This window comes from Zeus faber, assembly GCF_960531495.2.
Source record: "Zeus faber genome assembly, chromosome: 8".
Lineage (NCBI taxonomy): Eukaryota > Metazoa > Chordata > Actinopteri > Zeiformes > Zeidae > Zeus > Zeus faber.
In genome coordinates, this window is record NC_137195.1 from 24,932,845 (window position 1) to 24,951,422 (window position 18,578).

The 18,578-nt window shown below is 42.5% G+C and overlaps 1 protein-coding gene across 2 annotated transcripts in view; it reads left to right on the forward strand.

The window, feature by feature from the left end:
• Positions 1-18,578, forward strand: part of cdkal1 (CDK5 regulatory subunit associated protein 1-like 1) — a 300,473-nt gene that overhangs the window by 46,954 nt on the left and 234,941 nt on the right. For both annotated transcript variants that reach the window (XM_080004992.1, XM_080004993.1), the window contains exon 4: positions 8,798-8,882. In XM_080004992.1, the coding sequence (XP_079861118.1) occupies positions 8,798-8,882 (85 nt within the window). The remainder of the gene's footprint in view (positions 1-8,797; positions 8,883-18,578) is intronic.

An 18,578-nucleotide genomic window follows, 5' to 3' on the forward strand; every position in this document is an offset into this window, starting at 1 on the left:
CGTGTTTTAGGATGTTGTGGTAAAATATCAGGTACATGCATGCTGGTGGAATTACACCCATCTCCCACCGATACCTCCTGCCGTGCCCACAGCTTTATATTTTTTTATACCCCGGTGTTTCCAGTAAAATACTGTTATTTTCAACGCCCCCAATGGAAAGCCATGTTTTAGCTTGCTTTAGTAGATTACAGCTGTTGATGCTTCATTCATTTCAGCTACAGACAAAAAAGGAAAAAAATATCCTGTCCTTGTTTGACCGAGGAAATATACCTCAGGCAAACGTCACTCGTTAGTATTTAGATTTGCGCTTTAAATGTAACTATGTGGGGAAAAAAAAACAGCTGAAGTTGAATACCTGGCATCATAGCTTTTTGCTGTTAGTCTGTCCGTAATGAGGATCACAACAACTGGCTACTGTATATCCAGCATTTCATCCATTAGCAGTGAAAACGACATTGCAGAAATGCCTCTGGGCATTGATAGATTATTGATACTGTAATGGCACAATCTTGTCCTGCTCGCATAGCCTCCAGTGGGGGTGCTGTTCTCTAATTGCTGGTGAGAAAAAACGAATGGTTCCCACCAGGGTTGTACAACGTGGCCAAAATTGGCGTTTATATATCAAGATATAACATGTTATATTCAATTGATAAATAGTTTATATAAAAAAATAAAAACACATGGTAAAGCCGCTTGTGAGGTGCCGCGGCACAGGAAGGGCTTGTAGGGGCGCTCAAATTCACAGAAGAGGCAAAATAAGCGATATATATATATATATATATATATATATATATATATATATATATATATGAAAATCCGACTCGTTTGCAAAATTGAAGATGTAAACTTTAATTCACTGAAACCTTGAACTAAAACGCGATCGTCAAACCAAACAAAAATCTGCTTGGGTTGGCCTCGCTGTTGTCATGGCTCTGTATTTCAGCGTATTTGCCACACATTCTCCTTTGTTCAACCTAAACCTCAAGCCTCTCCAGCTTACAAATACCAAGAACCCCTACAAAGCCTACATCCGAATGATGCATGTTGTCAAACAATTAGGCCTTTTGTCAACCATGGTCTCTCTCTCCCGCCATTACTATTTCTACCTTGGAATGTAGACGCCGATTATCACTGGCGGATCACACACGCAACAGCATCTGCTGGGTGATTTATAACACACATGACGTAGTGAGAAGCTGGCGCTAAGATGCTTCATTTTTACGGCTTGGCAATGTGGGTAAAATGACCGATTGCAGTATTTTTAGATCCGGTAGCAATATTTGATATGAGGTTATAAAGGTTATGAGGTATGAGATAATAAACGAATGGGTTAAACAACACACCTCTATTTTATACACTTCTTCATTCAATCCAATCAGACTTTGGACCTGCAACAATACCCAGTAGAAGAAATCTATGAAAACCAAATCAAGGAAAAGCAAAAGTGCTGAAGAGGGAAAGGGGAGGGGGGAAATGGAAATTGAGAAAGTATTTCCGCAGCAATGCCTTTTTCATATTAATCCAGATGTCTAAGTAGATGTGACACATTTCCCAGCCCTACACGAACGCACGCATGCGCGCACACACACACACACACACACACACACACACACACTCACTCCACGCAACACGTCTCCACTGCTGCAGCAGCTGCTTGGGCCGCGGTAGCGCTCGCAACACGCTGAGCGTGTTAGCCTCCAGTGGGTGTGAAGTCACACTGTCTCTCAATACCCTGTTAGCCTGTTGGTTGGAACACTAAAATACACACCAAACACAAACTGGATTGCCAGCGAACCATTTGAAATTGAAAAAAACACAGATGTTAGCATGACTGGAAAAAACAGCTGTCTTTCAATTGTTGCTGTTATTATTTTTATAGCATATTTACAGCCAAAGTGCTTGAATGGAATTGGCTGTTTACGAATTGTCTGTTGGGACATCTGCGTACGCTGGCTACAGCAAACTTGGGGACGTCAAGTTATTCCCTGCACTTCTCTCACCCCTCAGATGATCCCTCCCAACACACACACACACACACACACACACACACACACACACTAGACGAGCACCTGGGCTCAGAACATTTGCACTAAGTTGAACCATATTTACGAGACAGACTGGGTGGGGGCAGGTAACCCGGGGCGCGGAGTGGAATTTGTTGTTACAAGCTATGGAAGAAGTCTCATGTAATGCAAACTGTTAAATGAATGAATTAGAAACAAATGTTTATTTCTATGTTTATTTTACGGCCCAAAAAACCCCCAGATCGATTGCAAATACACATACGCAAAGACAGGTATGCTCACTGCCCACAGGTGCCCCATATTTCATGTAGGGGGATGTTTTTGGGGAATATCTTGCATGCACATAAATACGTATGCACATATATTTGCAAAAGTAGTTGAGATTGACACACACACACACACACACACACACACACACACACACACACACACACACACACACCACCTTATTATTTAGCGGTCTGCAATAGTGTGATTTATGGACGATGGTTATCATCAGAGATGGCAACTCGAGTTTTCTACACTCACGTTCCTTCCTCTCTTCGCTCCTTCTATTCCTCAGTCTCATCATATCCACCCACTCTCTCTGTTTTCAGACTCTTTTCCATGCCTTTACAGTCCATAAATCCAGGCTTTGGGTATTGCTAGTAAGATATTGATTTGTGTTTCACAGCAAACCACATTCCATAATCGCTATCCACTTCTTTAATGAGGGAAATGGGGTGATTTATGACCAACAAACATACACACACAAGCACACCCAAACGGCCATTATCGCTTCTGTAACTCCTCTATCAGATAAAAGATCAACGGTCTGACTGCACATTTAGCATCATGTCGCCATTGGCTTGAATGGCCGTCCTATGCAAATTCTAGTCAAATCTCTTCTGTGCCCATTTGCTGGACCTCCATATCTATGCAAATCAGGAACAAGTGTTTTGCATCTCCCGTGAACGGCAGCATTCTTTTGGAAGGCTGGAATTTCTTGCTGTGTGTGTGTGTGTGTGTGTGTGTGTGTGTGTGTGTGTGTGTGTGTGTGTGTGTGTGTGTGTGTGTGTGTGTGTGTGTGTGTGTGTGTGTGTGTGTGTGTGTGTGTGTGTGTGTGTGTGTGTGTGTGTGTGTGTGTGTGCGTGCGTGCGCGCTTTACCCAAAGCTACGTGATATCTTTTTATCACTCCATCTCGTTTATCTCTCGTCCTCTCATCCACACAATCTGATAAAAATTCCTCTTAGTAGAAGCGGTGGACAACCCCCCCCCCGAACCTGGAGAACGCTGACACTTAACGAAAAGATGAAAACATAAAGGCACTAGTTTTTGTGTTTTGTCCCACGCAATCTTAAATCACTGTTACTTTAATAATATGGAAATACAATTTTACTAAATGGAGGGAAAATCCCAAGTTGAAAAATAAGTTTGTTTCTGGAAGTATATCGTTAATTTTGTTTCTGGAAGTATATCTTTAATATATAAATTGTATTAAAATGTATATTTCTACGCATTTGCACTTTTTTTTGAGCATACTTGAAGTGGATTTTTTGGTACGTCTTTACTTTTAGGCACTATAATAATATAGTATAGACTTAGTATAGTAATCACTAATATGCTATAAGTGGAGTTTAAGTACACTTGGATTGTATTGAAACATTTTTCCTAACTTAAGTTGTAGTAGTACACTTGTTAAAAGTATACTAGGCTATCAAAAATACATGAAAAATGAAGTAAAACGCGCTTAGTACAAGTACAAGATAAATGGTTTCAATTCAAATATCAGCGCAACTTCAGTATATCAATTGTGAATACGTAGAAAGTGTATTAAATATACCAAGTAAACTTTCAGCTAACACACTTAAGTATAACTCCTGGTTCCAGTCTGGCCGCAGGGCTGAGGTGTTACGCACTTAAAGAACTCAGGAAAATGGTTGTTATCCACAGTCACAGCACAGTCATCCATTTAGCACCATGCTTTCATATTTACTCTTTAATCACTATTTTCTGTCAACCCCCCTTCTATCTTTATTCTCTCTCCAATGCTCAGTAAAAACAGCCACTCCCAGCTCGCTGGCGGCGGCCCAGAAATATTGCCTCGCCGAATTTAGCCCCTCGAGTGTTGGCGTTAGTGCAGCGTAAAGCAAACAGCGCAAGCGTCTCCCTTCACAGCTGCCCCCCATCCTTCCCCTGTTCCGCACCCTTCCCCTCAGGTGCAAATACAGCGTTGCACTGCTGACCCCCGTGGAGAAAAAAACCAAAAAAAAACCCCTACCTTAACAAAAACAAACACACCAGCAGTAGCTTTCAGCAATGGCCTGAAATCTACCATTAACGTCTACCGTGTAGTGGCGTGGGAAAGCACGGCCCACTAGAAACTAACTTGAAGAATACACGCTGCGCAGTCACAAAAGTAGTCTTAATAGTCTTAAATTTGAGTTTTCTGAAGTCTTAGTCAAGTTCTTCTGCTTGAGAGTCAACTTTTCTGATGTTCTAAAACCATAAGCCTACCGCTGAACTTAATGCTTCCCTTCATACTTACCTGTTCCAAGAAAATCCTGGCTAATCCTAGCTTACATTTCCAAATTTCCAGCATTTGCCTTTATAATTACCTGCACTTACGTGTTGTAGGTAGCTATAAAGATAGGTATAAGGTAGGCCATTCATTTTTTACACCTATTTGGGCCGAGATAGAAGCCGAAGCTTTTGACCTGTTTCAGTGGATGTTGAGCTGAAATGAAACAAACCTTAAATCGGGTTTAGTCGAATATCTGTTGTGTTGTTAAAGCCTTTCTATGTCTGGAAGGTACCTCAATGCCCCGCTCCTTATCCTACCTGACTCATTCTGGTGATGCGGTCAGTTCATTGTACGTTCTCTAATCTCTCTGGGCTACAGGATGCAGAGTACTGCTGAGCTTGAAAAATGCTGTTCTGTGTGTGTGTGTGTGTGTGTGTGTGTGTGTGTGTGTGTGTGCGCGCCCCTCTGTTTCTCAATCTTCTTGCTTTGCTTCATTCTGCTTGCTACATTTCAGTGTATAGGTGTGTCTTTGTCAAGTGTGTGTCTGTATTCAAGTGATGGAGGGGATGTTATTGTTGTTGTGAGTTGCCTCCCCCAGGACAGAAGACGGGAGTACAGCCACACAGCTGAGACCCCTCCCGTTGCCCCTCCACTATGTGTGTGTTTGTGTGTGTGACGCAGCCTAGAGATCTAAAGGTAGGCATAATGGCCAGCTGTGTTTTTATCTGCAAGACCAATCAATATTGATCTGTGACCTTCTTATACAGACTCTCATCCCAAACAAGCAAAGCTCTAATACACAGAGACACACAAGCACACCACAAACACACACACAGATCTCCAAACACCAAACAGCATTTATCATGCTTAAAGCCAATATGACTAATGTTGAAGAAGTCCTTTTTACAGGAAGTAGCACCATCTATTTCCACTGAGCCCTTCTATGTTGGCCTGAAATGGCTGGATGAATGGATGTCTTGTCATGGTAAATTTTACACTAAACACAGTATAAAATTCAACTGAACCCTGAGTAAAGTCGGGAGATTGAAATATTCATTTGACGTAAACATAAATGCGTATGGACAGGAAGACTGCTCTTGTATCAATCTAAGTTTATTTATTTAAACTCCACCAGACACTCACATTATAAGCTCATATATTTGAGCTTATAATGTGAGTGTCTGGTGGAGTTTAAATAAATAATGAATAAAAATAAATGGCTCTGTTCAACGACCCTATATTATAGGGTCGTTGAACAGAGCCATTAGTGATTTAAACTTCATCTATACACCGATCAGCCACAACATTAAAACCGCTGACATATAAAGTGAATAACATTGCTCATCTCGTTCTGATGGCATCTGTCAAGGGATGGGATATATTAGGCAGCGAGTGAACAACAGCGAGCGTAAGCATCTGAGCCACTTTGACAAGGGCCAAATTATGATGGCACGATGACTGGGTCAGAGCATCTCCAAAAGGACAGGTCTTGTGGGGTGTGCAGTGGTTAGTACCTATCAAAAGTGGTCCAAGGAAGGACAACCGGTGAACCAGCGACATGGTGCGCGTGGGAAGCGAAGGCTAGCTCGTCTGGTCTGATCCCACAAAAGAGCTACTTTTGCACAAATCGCTGAATAATCATGCTGACTATGATAGAAAGGTGTCAGAACACAAAGTGCATCACAGCTTGCTGCGTATGGGTCTGCGTAGCCCCAGATCGGTCTGAGTGCCCATGTTGACCCCTGTCCACCACTGAAAGCACCTTCAATGGGCATGTGAGCGTCACTTCACTTTTAAGATATCCAAACCACTGCCATATAATTGGCAGTGAGCATGAGCTCACGAACATACTGTATCAAGTTAAACTTCGCAAACTTTTATTTCACAAATATACTTAACACCAATACACAAAAGGATTATTGCCCAATGCTTATTTAAAGCTCATATATAGCCAGCCATAACCCAATCTCAAAAACTTCTCATGAAAAAATATAAACAAAAAAAACAATGTCCTTCTTATTAGCATTATTTTACAAAACGTTTATATACCCACGTGATCCGTCGAGTAAACCTGCCTTGTGCTGAGAGAGAGAGAGAGAGAGAGAGAGAGAGAGAGAGAGAGAGAGAGAGAGAGAGAGAGAGAGAGAGAGAGAGAGAGAGAGAGAGAGAGAGAGAGAGAGAGAGAGAGAGAGAGAGAGAGAGAGAGAGAGAGAGAGAGAGAGAGAGAGAGAGAGAGAGCAATTGAGTGACAATGTTGCAGAGAAAAGGTGTGGTATCGGTCACTATCGCCTCACTTTGGTGTACGCTGTGACCTGCATTCGTGTGTGTGTGTGTCACCCTGTGGTCTTATGAGGATCCGCCATAGGATATTGTGAATGCTTGACTGGTGCAGGCAATATAGTGTGTGTGTGTGTGTGTGTGTCTATGTCTATGCTTGACTGCAGTGGGGGAACAGGATGCTAAGTGAAATATCTGGTTCAACGTGGCGTAAAGGAGCTAGCTTTACACGGCCACAACTGTGTGTGTGTGTGTGTGTGTGTGTGTGTGTGTGTGTCATGTCTCCTGGCGGTGCCATGCAAGACTTGCCACCGGTGCCTGGAGTTAAGGGCGTTGAGCTTGGTATCACAAGACAAGCCGGAGCGCTGGCACAATTTCCATAACAGCCATTCCAATGCAGCAAAGTCCGGATTACAGACTTGCTGGAGCTGTGATTGGGGGGAAAAAAAAAATACATTTGGGAATTTTGTATTAGATTTCACAAATTTTGAATGTTAAACTGAACCTTTAGGCACATAAATGAGTATAGCATTAATGTATTTTTGAGCTTTTGCAGTTATCTAAGTCACCTTGATATTTGTAAGTAACTAACCAGCCCAAACACTGGGAATCAAGTTTTCACGATATAAATATGAACTCACGAAAGTTCAAATTCTGGAACTGTTTTTTGTTGTTATTATGTACACTTGTTTTTTCTGTCTGTTTTTGAGCAGAATATTGCCAAGTTGTGAATTGACCTCACATTTCGCTATCATTTACTATCACTTTGCTTGTTGCGCTCCAACACTTGAGTGGGATATCTTCAGTTCCGCCTGCTACCTTACATGCATCAGGGACATTACACTTTCTCCGCAGTGGCTCACACATTTTTGTATTTTTTATTCCCCACTGCGACTTCCAGAACGACCCATTTGAGAGATTCTGCAGAGGGAAGTGCAGACACATCCTTTCAGTGGAGACACATCATTAATACTGATATCAGGCCAGAATGTGGTCCCAGGGATAGTGAATGTACTCAACACAAAAGTCTGGTACTGAAATACGTAAGGGATAATGTGCAGCCAGCAAAATAACTCCCGGCTATTGCACAGCTACTGACCAAATACGATATATTGAGACGAAAATATAAATTTGAAGTGTAGTAGTAGTATCCGTATGCCTTATCGCGACTGCAAAGCTCCCACTTCTTGGCTTCCGCAAAGAAAGGGTCTACAACTAACGTAGCCAACACTGCAGCAAACTATTCGCCGTACAAATACAACTTCACTCTAAATATATATATATATATATATATATGCCCTTATCAGTCCCACAACAGGGAAATTTGCAATTTCTCTGCATTTTACCATCCTAGTAACTGACGTATCTCGGAGCAGTGGGCTGCCATATAGAGGTGCCCGGGGAACAGTTAGGGGGTAAAGCATATTGCTCAAGGAATACATCAGCGAACCGGCAACCTTCCGCTTACTAGACGACCTGCTCTACCTCCTGAGCTACTGCCTCCTTTTTTTTTTTGCCCCCCCCCCCGCTCCCGAAATATGTAGTTTGCATGTAGCATCACAAGATGTCACTCGTAGCTAATGTTAGCATTAGCATGTAGGTGGCGTGAAGCGAGTGACGTGATTGCCGGCAGTGAGATGTGATAACGGTCATTATTCAGAAACCACTAAGCGCTCATTGCCTCTATTGACCAATCAGAATTGAGTATTCCACAGAGCCCTGTGCTAATGAACAATAATAAACCTCCTTGGTTTTTTGTCTCTGACGCCCACTTGATGCTAAACTAATGATCAGTGAAACTCCAGTAAAAGCAAATGGGTCGACCGACACTTAGAGTTAAGAACCCAGACTGTCTTCTTGGCAGAGGAGAAGAAGTGACGACCGGCGAATCTCTGGTCTGTGCACGTTGTTGTTCTGCCGTATGTGCACGCTGTGGACGGAAGCCGTGGGCAGGTGGACGTCACATTACCCAGCTTGTGTCTCCGTCCTCAGACGACCCGTCGGACGCGGACCTGTGGCTTCTGAACAGCTGCACCGTGAAAAACCCAGCGGAGGACCACTTCAGGAACTCCATCAGGTACTCCCACACACACACACACACACACACACACGCACACGTACACACAGTATGTTTGAAAACCTTTAAGTTCATACTGTAGATGTTTTTATTTTTCCACAAGAATGCTAACCTTCTGGAAACAATGTGCTATGGGGTCTCTCCCCTTAGTCTCTTGGCCGGCCATTAATCTGTGTGTGTGTGTGTGTGTGCGTGTGCGCGCACGTCCATGCATGTGTGTTTGGTTGTGCTCGCGTGATTAATGCCCTTTCCCTCATGCCATTTTTTTACACACTGTTCCAAGGGTTGCTCACCGCGCCATTGAAAGCACATTGTGACACACACACACACACTCGCACACACACAGGTCTTTGTGTGCTTGGCTAGACTCATATGCATAAAAACAAGAGAAATTAAGCTGGAAACTGTTTAGCATTTTGATTATTTTCTCCCCACTGGGGAGGAGAACAGGAAATGCAGGTGTGTGTGTGCGTGTGCGTGCGTGCGCGCGTGCGTGTGTGCGTGCGTGCGTGCGTGAGCGCTCGCGCACGTCGCAACGCGTCGCTTGTGACTCACAAGATTATTGTCATCTGTGCGAGAGGAGAGTGACAAGGAAGCGACACAGAACATAGAAGCCTATCATAGATCGCCTATCAGTGATCACCCAAGATGCATACTGGGGTCAATTGGCATTTTTTTCAATATTTCAAACCTCTCTTGCTTTTCATGAAAAAGCCCTTTTGAGCCCAGGACCCCGTTTCGTTTCCCCTCGCGACAACAGAATGTGACAAAATGTCGTCTTTTTCTCCTTTTTTTTTTTTATTGATATGATTTTGGAACCAGCAATTTATCAAATCATCAATTGTATGCTTCACAATTCCCATTTAGGTCGATCAGAAACAAACTGGGGATAAATAGTCCTTCTTCCTGTACTTTCAAAACCGACTGAAATGCTGATATTATCGGCTGCTTTTCTTCCGTCCACGAGCGTGATGGGAGCTCCAGATGGTTGGTGGTTAGTACCGACCAAATTTGAGAAATGACGGTATATTTCAAACCAATTTAAAAAAATAATATAAAATAAATCTTTAGAAATGGATCAATCAAATATCAATATATCGTTCTAAGAAGTGTTCACCACCCTGTGTGCATATCAAGTCGAGGCCATTTCTGGTTTGGGGTCTATGATTGTTTTCCTTCCTGGAGTGTTCTTGACTATTGATGGGCGTTCTGTCCATCGTGGGATGGAATCTCACAGAAGAAATTGACTCTACTCTGGTCGCGGTTGCATTCGAGAAGACTTGGAACGAACGTCACCTTTTCTTAGAGGAGAAACAACAACGCCACTAATCGATCGGAATTAGAACCCTCGCATCGCATACAACCATGTTAAAATACAAGTCATCCCACTTTGTTTGCTCTTGAGCTCAAGAATGCTCCGTGATTGCTCTGAGCTCCGTGGAGAGCAGGGCCCGGCGTCGCCTTCCTCTAATGAGTTTCTGTCCAGGAGGATGGCCCTGAAAAGCGCTCCCCGCCTCCCCCCCGAAGCAGCCCGGTGTGACCGGACAGGCTCGACACCACTCTGAATGAGGAGCTAATTTCAACCTATATGAGACGTCGGGGGCCTGCCGAGAGACGATTTGAATGTCTCTGTCTGGCCAGAAGGAGCAACTCATCGTCCGTCAGCGTTTTTTTTTTTTTTTTTTAAACGAAATATTTTCAGTCGTCAGAGCTGAATAACACGCCGGAAGGAAACGGGGCCGACTGAAAAGCCCAACAATCTTTTTTTTTTTTTTTTTTCCCCCTTCCAATTTGATTAGTGCAATCTTCCCCTCTCATTCGGTCTCCGTCACTCCACCCCTCTCCCTTTCTATATTTCTCTTTCAATTTCTTTCTGTCTTGCCTAATTTCATGCAAAGAGGGTTTTTGATTCAGACAGAACAAAATAACACTCTGAGTCTTTGAAAAAAGTGTCTTGTTAATAACAGAGTTTTTCTTTCTGACTGGAAATCACCCCTGCTGTAATGCTAATGCAATTAATGTCCTATTCACTGGTGGGGACACACGCGCACACACACACACACACACACACACACACACACACACACACAGACTCTCTCTCTCTCTCTCTCTCTCTCCTGGACGATGGTGCACAAGTTCAGAGTAACAAACGCTCTTTTCATCAGCGCCTGCTCACATGATGAAGAGAAGTGGAGAGGTAGAGACAGCCAGAGTGTCCGCTCGGCCTTTTAAAGTTTGTCTCTCTCTTTACCCCCCTCATCACATGATCCTTGGAGTGAATGGCAGCGTGAAAGGGGAGGCGGGGGGAGTAAACAGGAGGAGGGACACAGGATGGCGGTCTCACATCCGCACCCCCTGGTACCAAGCACCAATGTGCTTCATTAGTCGACTAGTCAAATAAACCTTTGTGAGGTGAATGGGAATATCTGTTGCATCCAAATTTACATTTTCAAAAATATTTGTGACTAATTTATCAAACTACACTATTAAACCAATTCATTATTCTCCGGTCATACTTGTTTAGGTTTCAGCCTGTCTATTTATACATGGTTGTTCTCCTCTTAATTAATCATCTTCATATAAAAATAAAAATAATCAGTCAAAATCACAGTCAAAATAATAAAAATGATAACATTCATATTAATAATAATAATAATAATAATAATAATAATAATAACAATAATAATAATACCATGTTTTATTTGTATAGTGCTTTTCCCAACTTTACATAAAAATTACATTTAAATTTATAATATATTTATAATATATTCTTTCATTAAAATTTGCCCAGCTAAACTACAATTCTCATTCAGGTGACCATCATCAACTAGCTGATCCTAAAATAGGCTGGAGTTTCTCACATGGCGTGTTGGCACAGCCTGGCACGATGACCAGGCACACCCTCCTTGCAGGTCCAACATTGTTCTGCAACCATTAGGGATGTGGAGGGCTGGTGGAGCTTCTTAAATTCATGGCTTCAGCAGTCTTTCCCTAATGGGGGCCAGCCATGTTGTTAAGCTGTGTTAGCGCAAAGACCCAGACCACCCCCTGTGCAACTCTATTTTAGCCACTTCCTTTTAGTCCAGTAGGGGAGAGAGCTGCAAGGGAGAGTGACTCAGAGAGAGAGAGAGAACATTCATATGTTCATGTTCATATTATTTTTTGCTTATTTTCCCCCTTTCAAATCTGTGACGGTGGTGGGGAACTTAAGATATGTGGAATATCTTGACGCTTATGAAGTCAGTCTGTGGCATTTTCGGCTTACAAAATGAGACCAGTTACGCTGAATGTCGGTGCAACTGAATGGCCTTTATTGTAAAGCGTTCCCAAACTCTATGTGTGCATGTTTGTGTGTATGTGACTTAAATGCCAAAGTTATGAGAATGAGATTCCAACTGTGGCTCGTCAGACTGTGCAAGTAAGTGAGTGTAGGAGTTTGAAGCAAACAAGGCCTCTCAACTGTAATGGTGTAGAGCCGGGGTCTGTAATCTCACTGGGGTCCACCCTGGATATATGACAATAATGTTAAGGGTTAGACATACTCCATTCTTATTTTTTGGATTGAAACAAAAAACATTCAACCACATTGTCTCACCAGTCATTTGATAATATCGACTGTTTTAAGTCGATCCCTACATTCTCTGCTCAGTCACTATACAGATTGGTGACTTGACAGAAGATGATCTTGACGGAAGCCAGGGAAAGCAGAATTTACAGGCAATGTGGATCATTATCTCAGCTTGGTTAGAGTTTTTCAATTGGCCGTGCCTGGACCACATGACCGTGAGCTAGACAGGTGGTTTAGAGAGACTAACAGAAAATTCTGATCTTTACTGAGGAGACTTACGGGCCTTGTTGGCACCAGGGTTGAGTCCAAACTGTCCATTTGAAAAAGGTCTGCTGGCACCAAAGTTTCATCTCTATTGCATTGCCATTGTCATGGTTACATGATCTTTCTTCTTAAGACTAACATTGCCTACTTCTGTTAAAAATAATTATCCTGACGTAAAATGCATCATTTATGATTTTCTTTATTTCTAATATTGACTCATGATTTACATTTTTAAGTTATTTCCGCAGCAGCCCAACTAAGTTTACATTTAGTTTTGGCTGTTTGTGTTCGGCGACAAGTCAATTTGAGATTCACGCTACTGAACCAACCGGTCCACTTATAAATAATAGACCTTTGCGTGTCTCTTAATCACACAAGTCTGTTTGAGCTCTGTCTAGGTTCTTGTGTCTCGGTGCATGTGTGTTATTGCATTTGTGCATGTTTGAGTTTGGGGAAGTTCTTTGATTCTGTCCATGTGTTTCACACACCCGAAATCCCAGCAACAATATATGTGTGGTGTGTGTCTGTGCGCGCGCTTAGAAACCTATGGCTTTGTGTGGTTTGCACATGTATTTGAAGTGATCACATCTAGTAATGATTTTATTTTTTTCATTCACGCTATAACCCAAATACACAATCAGTAACAATGGACAAATAGTGGCCACTAAAGGAAGCCATACAAAGCAATATACCACATTGACAAAAGTGACTTCTTAGCTGTTGTAGCAGAGGGTTTTGCAATGTCAGTTGTTTGGTAGCTGAATGTTTGACCAAGTTCGAGAAGCTTAAATGAAACCAGTTCGGGGATATAAGCAGTGTAGTTCAGGTGGCGGGGAGGGAGCAGAGATTGACAGGTCTGAGGGTAAGGGGCATTTCCCCCTAAACAGAGATTACGGTGCCTCTTTTGAGAGCTTGAAATCTGAGCCGCCATCAACATCTGTGAATCCTCACTGCTATATCACACTCAATTTGTACAATGGGTGAATAAAATATTGCTATAGTATTACTTGTTTCATTCTGCAGAACCTCCTCCACTGAGCACTTTTGGCAATGTTGGATTTCAGTACGCTGGGAGAAAATGACCCTGCAGGCTTTTTAACGGCACATCAGTGTTGGATTCTTTCCAGTTTTTCTTCTGTTGAACTGCCGCTCGAGCAGTGCACCCGGATCTCCATCCATATCTGGCAAAAATGCTAATGGAATGGCTCCTGAATGCTAAAAAGTCAATTAGTGTGTGTGTGTGCGTGTGTGCGTGTGTGCGTGCGTGCGTGCGTGCGTGCGTACGTGCGTCTAAAATGCCCAAACCTATAGTTTAATTCAATGTCCTATACCTCTAAAATCAATGAACACGGAATACATATGAGAAATAGTTGCTCAACAGCATGTAATTAAATCTTGTTCTGCGTGTGTGTGTGTGTGTGCATGCATGTGGATTTTCCACCCTCTGCTGTCTCAAGTAATTTGTATGATCAAGGGAGTGAATGCTTAACGAATTATAACCCAACTTGGAATTCTGCACTTCTGTTTGCAAAAATGCACCAATTCCCACACTATATTGACATTCATTTTAGTGTTGCTTTAATATTCATGAACCAACCATAGGAAAGAGTGTTGAAAAAAAAAATCATTAATGTTAATTGAAAAGGGACACGCAATGCACAAATTAAAGTCTTCAAACAAGCACACATTGTATAGGCTGGGTGTGAGCCGTTCCTGTTTAGCAGATCTGTACAGTAACCTACATGGTGAATATACAAATTTTCCCTTGGATATTGGAAAACAATTTCCATTGTTGCCTCAGTAAGTCAATCTGGGAATTTGACCCACTGATTATACACCACCCGCATTTTCAAATAAGATTTGGACAGTAAATTGTGCCAGTTGTGGCCTTGTTCTCACCGTAGGATTGGTGTATTGGAGTTTGGACACCCCAGTTTTCCAAACAGGGGTGTCCGAGCTGGCCCCTTCAACACAACAGACTCAAGCCTGCATTGTGCGAAATAAGAACTTTGTTTGAGTAAGACTGCAAATCTTGGGCATCGCTAAATGGCTCTCCATTGCAGAATTCCCCAGACAAATCTCTCTTGTATACTAATGGCAATTGCTCATAATTGGCTCTAAAATAAGAAAATGCTGGAAAATGATCAGCTTATGTTTACTATTTGAATATATACACTAATTGCCCTGTTAAATGTTTTCAAATTGGCCTGTTTAGTAAACAAAGATAAAAAGTCCTTTAAATTCAGAAAAAGAGATGTAAAGCACAAATTAAGCTTTCAAAACAAGTCCAGCCAATGTGCCAAGTCGATACCGTGCTTCATAGCGAAGACCTAAGTGGTTAATATGCATTATTGCCTTTGGCTGTTACATTTGATCAGCACCATGTCTACCGAAGCTGCTTTTACTGATTTTGTGTCATTGATTTCTGACCGTATATTTACCTGAGGCAAAAGGTCACGGCTCTGTAAATAAAATCGTTGCGAGTGTAAATTCACCGTGAAGCCCGGTCCGCATACAGTATGTTACTCCAATTACTTTCGAGGGCTCTTTCAATATTTCATAGAGGGTGAACGGATTGGCGTGCGACCTCGCACCTGCGAGAACCGAGCCTCTAATCTGCAAAGTCACCGAGCGACGAAAACCTTGAGCCAATCAGTTGGACATAAGTTGCAGACTGTCTGGATGTGGTTAATATTAAAACATACCAGCCTCCTCCGCCAACACACACAGCCAAGGTAATAGTATAAGTTTGGCCTTGGGTTTTCTGTATTGTCTGAATGTGTACGTGCACGCTTATACAAGATTTATTCATCCTCAGGCAAATTTCCATTGGTTTTGTAAATCCACAGACAAACACAAACAGAAACGGCATTCAAGTGTGTGTCTGCATTTGGCCACACTGTGTTTCAGTAACTACGAGATGGTCTGCTGAATCGTCTTGAAGCTTGCATTTCGTAGAATTTCACACCCGCGTTGGTTCGGGCCTCACGGCATGTTGCTTTTAAATACAGTGACTCGCCGAAAGTGAGTGACATTAAGGTCAGAAATGTTTCCTTCTCATCAAAAAATGACAGATAAGTTATAAACAAGCTGCAATCTAAACTGACCTTTAGTGCTGTTTACCGAAGGTTGTTTTTTCATGGCTACACTTATTACACACACACACACACACACACACACACACATTGTGCACATTTTAAGGCTTGTTGGTCACAGACGCACACCCACACTCAGACACCCTGTGGCTGGTTTTTGGTACAACTCTGAGATTGGCATTTAATCTGTCAGTTCTGCGGGGCATTAGCCTACATTCCTGGGAAATACATACACCCACCCACAGCCAGACGGACAGCCAGAGCCAGATAAACAGCAAGGGGGGGGGGTTAAAGAGAGAGTGGCTGAGCCCTGGTGTCTTGCTGTGTTTAGCCCCAGTGAGCCCAAGGCAGAATGAGATCTACACCGAAGCCTTGGCCATCTGCTCTGAGCCTTGCCGCTTAAAAACCAAATCTTGCCCGCCACTATCCTGCTCTGTTTGAGCATCCCCAGATATTTCTAGCCCTCTTTAAAACTCTATTAACTCTGTCAGAATGTTTTGTGTAAGGATGTACTGAAGGCCGAAAGGGGGCATTGTATTGGATGAAAAAAGTCAGATCTAAAAGAAAAGTAGCTTTTTTTTTTTTTTTTTTTTTGCATTACTTTCTGTAGTGTCCTTTAGTTTGTCCTCTTATGATCAATTTTGTTTGTATGGTCATTTACTCCGCTCCCTTGAACTTAGGTCCTGAAAGAATGTGGGCTAAAATACTTACACGTTACTTCTGTGGTAGATTTTCTTGATTTAGACTAAACCTTTCGTGTCAATATGGCATTGCTAGGGTTATTTCCCTTTTTCCTTCATCAAAATTATTTCACATACTCGACTCACCCGATCCCGGTGTCCTGCCACTTCAGCGAACATTCAACGATCCAGAAATGCATTGTCAATTGTAATTCCAACGGGCTCATCCCTCTAAGGTCATTTAACCATCCAGCAGGCCACACACACTAATGCTTTTGCACTCAGTTAAGCCTAATACGTTAGAGTATGATAACGATTAGTCCGAGCCATTCTTTAGTGAGACACTGTGAAAGTAAAAAAAAAAAACAAGCTTCCCTCGCTTAATTTCCTTAAGTAGCAATGGTAGAAAAAGCAAAACTCATAGCAGTTAACAGATGACTGTAATGTCATAAAAGGTAGATCATTTTGAAGTCTCTGTTCCTAATAGACGCTACTTTTCCCCTCTGTTGACTTTGAAGGCCCAAGCTCTCAGTTCTGATGATCAAAAGCATGTCGTTGGGAGTTTCCAGAAGGAGTTTGCCTAACGTACAATGTCTGAGAATTAAGTATTGAGACTTAATTTTATTACGTTATTTAAGAATGTCTTCTCATTCAATTTGTGGGGACATTGTTCGAATAAACACATTGTGATTGACAAACCATCCCTAGTCAGACTCTTCATGCTATCACAAGGTATTGTAGGCCTTCACCTAATCAGCCCATAGTCATAGAAAGCAGAACATTTCACGTGGTCCGGTTGGTCTGATCTCTTTCTATGCCGGTCTTCTGGGTTCGCCTTTAAGAACACGGAGGTGTACACCGGGCAACAAAAGGCTCAGGACATAATTTGCTTGGAGATGCTATCGGAGATGTATGATAAAGACTAATGGAGGACCAGCAGGGCTCTGCAGAGCAGTCGGGCGTCCCATGTTGTGATTGGTCGAGACAGGTTCCACTGCTGAGCCAGCGGCCAATCGTCTGGAATTTTCTTCTGTTGGAAAAGCGGTGGTTGGAGGAGCATTTCATTTACCACTGCCTGTGTGAGTGTGTGTGTGTGTGTGTGTGTGTGTGTGTGTGTGTGTGTGTGTGTGTGTGTGTGTGAAAATTTGCGCACCTCGCCTGCAACCTGCTCACAAACAACCTGTCAGGTCCCGTCTGTAAAATGGGTTTGAATGTAGGGCTCAGCACAGTATGGGGTTGGCATAGCTCTGTCTAAGTGTGTGTGTGTGTGTGTGTGTGTGTGTGTGTGTGTGTGTGTGTGTGAGATAAAGTGGAGGCCACCTCACAGTATGGGGCAGCTGCCTCAACCGACGGCCTATCCTATCGTCCAATCCAATCCTATCAAATATGCTTTGATTTGCCCCTCTCCAGCCATAAATGGAAGAAATATCTATAATTGACTTTGGAGAAGGAGTTGGAAGTGGGTTCGGGTTTGGGTCGAGTAGTGCGTTATGTCGAGAGGCCTGACGTGTTTTGAATAATATGTGGTTATGGATTCTAGTTTTGTGTTTTTAGTGTTATTAACATTGGAATTTGAGTGCTATGCTGGTCACATGTAATCTGTGAAAGTATCTTTATCTGTGTGGTGCATTTTCTGAATGTGTTCCTTCTAGGAATTTTTCCTCAAGCTTCTGAATCTCAAATTGGGAAATCCTATTTTGTCTTGTCGGTAGAGACCCAATCACAGCTATGTATAATGTGTAGGTATACACAGTTTATTTTCTGTCTTTACAGCACCAACAAACAACAACTGCCTAAGCCTTTTCTGATCCTCGATAGTGGATTTAAGCCAGAAGAGGCAACGTTAATATACAGGATTGAGGATGGAGCAGGAACCATTCACCCAAGTGTTTTCTAAATAACTGGCTGTCTGTCCTGGGATCTCAACGGAAATTTCCCATATGTTGCAGATGGCTTAAGGGCAGCTGAAGAGCTTAATGTAGTGCCATGTCCATATTGTAAATGGTGAGAAATTATTGACATCATCTTGGCGTCTTGCGGTGAGAGTGCACTGACACTATATACAGTAGTTGATTACAAAAGCAATATC